This window comes from Arachis ipaensis, chromosome B4 (assembly GCF_059453495.1).
Source record: "Arachis ipaensis isolate K30076 ecotype BB chromosome B4, ASM5945349v1, whole genome shotgun sequence".
NCBI lineage: Eukaryota > Viridiplantae > Streptophyta > Magnoliopsida > Fabales > Fabaceae > Arachis > Arachis ipaensis.
The window spans coordinates 3,370,880-3,379,415 of NC_142439.1; the positions used below are offsets into that span (position 1 = coordinate 3,370,880).

Genomic DNA, 8,536 nt, shown 5'->3' on the forward strand with positions numbered 1-8,536 from the left:
TGACAAACACATACACTTATAGAGATAGGAGTGTGGGCAAACAAATAAAAGAAGGCCTTTGTTTCTTTAATCTTTAGGGCTTTAAGAAACTTTGGTCACACCCTTACAAGGAGATTCTTTCAATAATACTTAAAAAAAACTAAACAAAACTTTCCAGTAGAGGGAAGAAGAGAAAAAAAAAAGAAAGAAAGAAGGCTTCAACCTTAAATCAGCCAACAACTCGCTTCGGGAGGATCAAAGCACGCCAGATCGAGTCTTCAAACTGTTTTGGAAGTGGAGCGGTTCAGAGCGAATTCGCTCCTTCCTTTGGTTAGTCGTCAATGATGCTATTTTAACAAATGTCAATCAGTAGAAGAAGACATTTATCTGCCTCTACTAGCTGCCCACGCTGCAACTACCTCATAGAGGACGTCCTTCCTGTGTTACGTGATTGTCCTTATGCCAAATTAGTATTGTTACGGACCAGAGTCCAACCCCACCGACGGGTCGGTTTTCAACACCCGATCGGGAGCACGCCCGGCTTACACTCCATACGACCCAGGTCACCAGTCGGGTCGGTATCCTTGGGGCCGCCCCCGAGTCCCCGATCCAAAGTCTGGAACGACCTGTTCCTCTCACATGGACTAGGACAGCTCATAGAAGCTCCTTGGCCAGTGGGCTAGGTCATCCATAGACCCGCCCTGCACAGTATATAAGGGGAGAGGACAGCTCTCCCCCCAAGGTACGTCACATCTTACCTAATTTGGCCATCCCCTTGTACGGACACTAACTTGACCGTCGGAGTGCCCTTGTAGGAAGCCACCCCCTCGTCTTCCTCTCCTCCGGCACCATCAACCCACTGAGCACACCTCAAACGCCCGTTCCAGATTAACCCGGGGTTTCCCTCTCTAACCTTTTCATCACCACCTGATCCACCGAGCACTCGAGATCCCACGGTAACGAACATTGGCGCCATCTGTGGGACCCTGGAGTAGACATGGAGCGACTTCCCACGTCGGAAGAGCTTCGCAAAGGAGGAGGGGCCCGCCTGAGTAGGGCAAGTTTGACGGCTCGTGCGACCGAACACCCGCGGTCCTCCGTTCAGCCTAACCAACAGATCTACACCAAAACCCCCGAAAGGCGTCCCTTCGGGGGGACGGGAGCCGATAGCGCCAAGATCATGCAGGAACTCAGAGACTCCACGGCCTACAACATCATTCTAGGAAGAAAGACTATCAACGAATTTTCAGCTGTGATATGTACTAAATTCCTAACAATGAATTTCGTGACGGACAAAGGAGCTGTTGGCTCCATTAGAGGAGATTTGGAAGCGGCGATTGCCTGCGACAACGCCAATCTCTCCCTAAGAAAAGAGTCTAAAAAGGCAGCCAGCATGTTTTTGGCAGACCTGGATGTAAGGATAGAAGACAAGCCAAGACCAAAACCAGAGGGGGACATGGAGAAGTTCCAGATAGGGAAGTCGGCAGAACAGTTAACCTTTGTAAACAAAAATCTGCCCCATGAACTCAAAGGCCCCTCATGGAGGTCGTAAGGGCAAACGGCAACCTCTTCGCGTGGACGCCATCAGACATGCCGGGCTTGGATCCCGAGGTCATGTCCCACCGACTAGCCGTCAAACCAGACGCAAAGCTAGTAGCACAGCGACGAAGGAAAATGTCCCAAGAAAGGGCCCATGAGGTCGCCAAACAAACAGCCGGGCTACTTGAAGCCGAGTTCATCAAAGAGCTCGAATACTCGACATGGCTATCCAACGTCGTCCTGGTCAAAAAAGCTAGTGGAAGATGGAGAATGTGTGTCGACTATTCCGACCTAAACAAAGCATGTCCTAAAGACTCTTTCCCCCTCCCCAACATCGACACCTTGGTAGACTCGGTGGCAGGATATCGTTTTCTCAGCTTCATGGACGCGTACTCCGGCTATAATCAGATCCCGATGCACCGGCCTGATGAGGAGAAGACTGCGTTCATAACACCAGGAGGCACTTATTGTTACAAGGTAATGCCATTTGGATTGAAGAACGCGGGGGCCACCTACCAAAGACTAATGAGCAGAGTCTTCCATGACCTCATCGGTAAGACAGTAGAGGTTTACGTCAACGACATCTTGGTAAAAACAGCAGAGCCAAGCAGCCTTATAGACGACCTCCAAGCTGTCTTCGAAACGCTAAGGAAATTCAAAATGAGGCTCAATCCACTCAAGTGCGCGTTTGCTATGGAGGCCGAAAAGTTCCTAGGTTTTATGATAACATAACGGGGGGTAGAAGCTAACCCAAACAAATGCGAAGCCGTCCTCAAAATGACAAGCCCAGGGTGTGTCAAAGATGTGCAGCGACTCACCGGGAAGCTTATGGCTCTATCCCGGTTCCTCGGAGCTTCGGCGGAAAAGGCCCTCCCATTCTTCAACCTAATGAAGAAAGGAATCGCCTTCGAGTGGACCCCGGCATGCGAAGAAGCATTCATCCATTTCAAAAAGATACTTTCAGAACCACCCATGCTCAGCAAACCAAGAGAAGGAGAACCTCTGTACCTATACCTAGCAGTGACCACACAGGCCATGGCGGCGGTTCTTGTCAGAGAAGAAGATAAGACCCAGCGTCCAATATACTTCATCAGCAAAGGACTCCAAGGGGCGGAGTTGAAGTACACCAAGCTGGAAAATCTGGCTTATGCCTTGCTAACTTCATCAAGAAGACTCAAACAATACTTCCAAGGGCATGTGATCATCCTAAGAACCAACCAGGCCATTCGACAAGCTCTCCAGAAACCCAACCTCGCAGGGAGGATGATGGCATGGGCAGTAGAGCTGTCCCAATATGATTTGCAATACGAGCCCAGGCAAGCAATCAAAATCCAAGCAATGGTAAATTTCCTGGTAGAGGTCACAGGAGAGGCACCCGATATACCGAACACACGGTGGAAGCCCCACGTTGATGGAGCATCCAACCAAATGTTCGGAGGGGCCGGGATCATTCTTGAGAACTCGGCAGGGGTAGCTTACGAGCAGTCGATCAAGTTTGATTTTTCCGTCTTCAACAACCAGGCAGAATACGAAGCACTGATAGGAGGGATAATCCTAGCTAAAGAAGTCGGAGCATCTAGGGTAGAAGTTAGTAGTGACTCCCAGATCGTCACATCCCAAATAAACGGCAACTACCAGGCCAGGGACACACTACTACAAAAATACCTATAAAAGGTAAAAGAGTTGTGCAAAAACTTCGAGGAAGTCATAATCCAGCATGTTCCTAGGGAAAGGAACGCCCGAGCAGACCTCCTCTCCAAGCTAGCGAGCACCAAGCCTGGGACAGGGAACAGGTATCTAATCCAAGGACTGGCAACTGAACCAGCAATCATCTTATGTGCAACCCAGACCCCAAGCCCCACCTGATGGATAGACCCTATCTTCCGATACTTGGAACACGGCAAAATACCCCAAGACGAGAAGGAAGCACAAGCCACCAAGAGGGAAGCCCACAAATATGTGATCATACAAGGGCAGTTGTACAAGCGAGGGCTCCACTAACCCTTGCTCAAATGCCTACGCCCCGACCAGACGGACTACGTCCTAAGCGAAGTCCATGAGGGGTGTAGTGGTCACCATATTGGAGGAAGGTCGCCGGCAAGGAAGATCATCCGAGCAGGGTATTACTGGCCCACGATGATGTCGGACGCTCAGGGGTTCGTCAGGAAATGCAAGAAATGCCAAGAAAATGCCAACTTCCACAAAGCTCCACCTGAGGAACTTAGTTTGATGATGGCACCCCGACCTTTCGCCCAATGGGGAGTCGACATCTTGGGGCCATTCCCACCCGGGCTAGGACAAGTGAAATACTTGATAGTAGCTATAGACTACTACACCAAATGGGTAGAGGCATAATCACTAGCCAGCATATCCTCAACCACTGTCAAAAATTCATGTGGAGGCAAGTGGTCACCAGGTTCGGAATCCCGGAGTCTTGTCATATCAGATAATGGGGCACAATTCACTGACAAAAATTTTAAAGAATTCCTCTCAGGACTAGGGATCAAGCAAAGGTTCTCCTCAGTTGAGCACCCTCAAAGCAACGGACAGGTAGAAGCAGCCAACAAAGTTATCCTAAAAGGGCTAAAGAAGCGACTCGAAGGGAAGAAGGGCTCATGGGCAGATGAGCTAGCCTCAGTCTTATGGTCTTACAGAACCTCTCTCCAGTCATCTACCGGCGAAACCCCATTCCAACTCACATACGGGGTTGACGCGGTCATCCCAGTCGAAATAGGAGAGCCGAGTCCAAGATTACTTCTTGGGGAAAGGAAACGAGGCAATCGAGAAAGACCTAGTTGACGAAACAAGACAAATGGCACACCTGATAGAGACAGCAATCAAGCAAAGGATAGCCCTAAGATACAACGGAAAAGTGCTAAGGAGAAGCCTCGGGGAAGGCGACCTGGTCTTACGACGTAACGACATAGGGCCGCCAACCCTAGGAGAAGGCAAGTTGGACGCAAATTGGGAAAGACCTTACAGGGTCAGAGAAGTCCTCAAAAAGGGTGCATATAAGCTAGAAAAGCTAGATGGAAGCGAGGTGCAGAGGGCATGGAACATGGCAAACCTAAAATGATTTTACTCATAGGAAAAAGCGACCTGACGGGTTAAAGACCCCTTCACATCCACTTTAATTTTTTCCATTTTCCTTCGTTTTCATTTTCTTTAATTATGTATCACATTACCCCTTTATTTTAAGTTCTACATATACATATATAACAACTCTGTCTTTTGCAAGATTTTTGCCAAATACGACGAAACGATAAAAACTACGAGCGGTCGAGCTAACGGAAACCCGGGACTGATCACCCTGGGAACCAAAGGGACCCAAAGGTAAAAAAGCAACAAACGATTAAAACGGTAAATACCATAAAAGCGATAAACCAAAAGGCCACGACGGCCCGGATAAGCAAAATCAATAAAGTAGGCAAAAGCCACGACGGCCCGAGCAAGCGAATAATTATCATAAAACGGCTTAATTAAAAGGCCACGACGGCCCGGATAAGCAAAATCAATAAAGTAGGCAAAAGCCACGACGGCCCGAGCAAGCGAACAATTATCATAAAACGGCTTAATTAAAACGAAGTATCAAAATACTCATTACAACCAAAGGCACCTTAAAAGGCCCAAAAGCAAAAAGCAAAATTACAAGAACAAAGGCAAGGAGTATAAAAGCTGAAAAGAAGAAGAATCCATCTCAAGGCTTGAGGATGTTAACAATCTTCCCGTCCTCAATAGTCTTGATAGCGCCCACTTGAGAAAGGTCGAGGTCGGGAGCTAGCACAGCAACCTGAAGCTTAATCCCCTCCTCAGTCAGCTTCATGTTCTCCCGGGCCCCTTAGCAATCTCCTTATTTTTCTTCTTCAGAGCGGCTGCTTCCTGACGGGCAGCCGTTGCCGAGCTCTCTGCCAGTTTTAGCTTTTCCTCCAAGTCTTTGATCTTCTTCTCGGCAGCAGCGGTCTCACCACGGGAAGTGTTCAAATCCTTCATCAAGGTGATGTCCCGTTCCACCAACCTATTGATTTCCTTGGCATCTTCCTTGGCTTTCTCCTCCTGCTCAGATAACTTCTTCTTCAGAGACTCCTCCTGGGACCTCGAATCAGTCAAATCCTTCTGGGAGTTTCGAAGCTTCCCTTCCATAGAATGAATATTTCCCAAGATAGGCTCCACCTTCTTAGCGATAGCAGCATCACAGAGAAGACTACGGTAGATCCACCTCGCAAGGTTGCAGATACCGAGATCTTCAGATATTCGCAGACCATTTCAAAACAGCGAATAGTAGCCCAGCTATTCGGGTGCAGCTGCGACGGAGCAACATCGCACCGATTTAGCAAACCCATGACGAAGGAAGAGAAGGGAAGGCAAACTCCCAAGGTTTTGAACATGGGTTTATAAACCCACAACCAATCAACAACTCGAGGGGAGGCCAGGTTCTTTTGATAAACACGCTCCCGATCAGCAGGAACGTAAACCTGGTACAATGCCTCCTCGGGTCCTTCTCCGCACAAGAGCCCGGCCTGGCGAAGATCCTGGAGGCTCTCACGGGTGACCTTAGAAGGGGCGTCCTTCACATCGGAAGTAACCCAGGCGTAGTGATCGACAAAATCAGCTAGCGGCCGCTGAGCCATGTTCGGGAGCACAGGGCGGTCAGCCATACCTACAGCGGGGGCACCACTTAGTTAGAACGGGAGGTCGGAAACCCTAAAAGCAGTATAAAAAAACTACAACTCCCTAAACCACCCCCTAGGTACCCCTACACTAACCCAGAACTCAAGCAAAACCTAAGAAAAACCCAGTGGCGCCCCCTCTAAAAGAAGAAGCAGCAAAAGCAAACAAAAACCCAGGCATGCATAGGGAAAAACGCACGGAAAAAGCACAAAAGGAATACCAAAAGAAAACCATAAACAACGTACCAGAAAAATGCAGAAGTTGAGGAAGGAATCCGAAAGAAAGAAAGAAATCTAGAAGCGCGAACGGAATCGAATCAGCAGCAAAAGAAGAGAGTAGAAACAGCAGCAGTTCAAGGAAACAGAAGAGGGAAAAAAGAAGAATGGGGAAATGAGGAGGTTGTGAAAATAAAAAAGGGGGCGAAGAATGTAACCGTCAAGGAAGAAGCGCCAAAAGGCAGGGGCATACCTGTCATTTCACGCAAATTTCAAATCACGAAATGATGGGCATTTAATGCCCAGCACATATGCCAAGGAGGCAGCGTCAGAGACGAGATGACCATGCGTGAGAAACATGAAACGCTATCAACGAGCTCCTGAGAAGAAGAGCACATCCCATCTCGGCGAGTAGGACAAATGCGCCCAGCCACGAGCCCCAAACCTCAAGGCTGGCGCGTTGGGGGCACTATTACGGACCAGAGTCCAGCCCAACTAGTCGTCGGGTCGGGGCGCCACCCCTGACCCAGGCCCAAGCCATCCCTCACGAAAGGAAGAGTCCGACGGGTCGGTTTCCAACACCCGACCCGGGGCACGCCCGGTTTACACTCCGTACGACCCAGGTCACCAGTCGGGTCGGTATCCTTGGGGCCGCCCCCGAGTCCCTGACCCGAAGTCTGGAACGACCTGTTCCTCCCACGTGGACTAGGACAGCTCATAGAAGCTCCTTGGCCAGTGGGCTAGGTCATCCCTAGGCCCACCCTGCACAGTATATAAGGGGAGAGGACAGCTCTCCCCCCAAGGTACGTCATATCTTACCTAATTTGGCCATCCCCTCGTACGGACACTAACTTGACCGTCGGAGTGTCCTTGCAGGAGGCCACCCCCTCGTCCTCCTCTCCTTCGGCACTATCAACTCACTAAGCACACCTCAAACGCCCACTCCAGATCAACCCGGGGTTTTCCTCTCTAATCTTCTCATCACCATCCGATCCACCGAGCACTCGAGATCCCACAGTAACGAACAAGTATGGAATCTACTTCATCCGCATCAGTTTGTTCAAAACTTTTACAACCTTAATGCTAGAGATTGACTCATTAGTAATCTCTCAGCGAAGAGTGATTGGAATTGCCGACTTGGTGTTGCATCTTCTTCTTTGTGGTACTATATATATATAGAAATCTCCTCATCTTTAAAGGAAAGAGTTTTCTCCCCGTTGCAACTGTTAGTACTATTCAAGCTCGGTTTGAAGACATTCAAACTGCATTGAAGAATAACTTCAAACGAAATTCTGCTACAAGAAGCTCCGGGCAGCTCATATGTTAGGTCTTTCCACCAAGATTGTGTGAAGCTTAATGTGGATGGTTCTTTCCTCTCCTCCAATAATAGTGCGGCCTGTGGGGGGTGTTCCGAAATCACTTGGGGAGATATATTGTTGGATTTTTGTGTAATTTGAAAAGTTGTTCCATCACTCATGCCGAGTTTTGGGAGATTGTTGAAGGCCTTCAGATTGCTAATACACATAATTTCTAACACCTTATTGTTGAATCTGATTCTTGGTCTTTCTATTAAGTTTATTAAAGATGGGTGTCCAGCTTCTCATCTGTGCAAACCACTGTTGGAAGACATAACAATCTTGGAGAGACGTTTTCAGAAGGTGGAGTGGATCCATATTCTTAGAGAAGCTAATGTTGTAGCCGACACCTTGGCTAAAAAAGGTCAGGAGCTCCCCATAGGTCTTCATTTGTTTAAGAGGTCACCTTCTGACACATGCTCTACTTTCTGATTTTCGTGGAACTCTTAGAATATGGCTCGCTAAAATTTTTATTTTCTAAGAGTAAAGTTAATTTTAAAAAAATAATTTTTAAAAAATAATTTTTTAAAAATCGTAATATTTATATTTGGTAAATCAAATTAAAACTAGTTTTTAATAAACACAAGTAATAATAATTGCATTTGGTAAAATAGTTTTTAGAATTTAAAAATTAGTTAACATATGAGGTTATATTAGACTTTTAAATTTTGAAAAGTACAAGCCAATTTTAAAAAGTTTTATCTTAGGTGCTTTCAAAATACCCTAATCTTTTAAAATCTGCAAACATAAGCATATGGTTTTTTTTTATTTACCAAATAT

At 47.5% G+C, this 8,536-nt stretch overlaps 1 protein-coding gene across 1 annotated transcript; it reads left to right on the plus strand.

Moving 5' to 3' along the window:
• Window positions 1–2,295: 2,295 nt before the first annotated feature.
• LOC148566492 (uncharacterized) lies at window positions 2,296–4,317 on the plus strand. The gene is made up of 2 exons (XM_088484273.1): window positions 2,296–3,145; window positions 3,935–4,317. The coding sequence occupies exons 1-2, from the start codon at window positions 2,296–2,298 to the stop codon at window positions 4,315–4,317; spliced, it is 1,233 nt and encodes a 410-aa protein (XP_088340399.1).
• The last annotated feature ends 4,219 nt before the right edge of the window (window positions 4,318–8,536 follow it).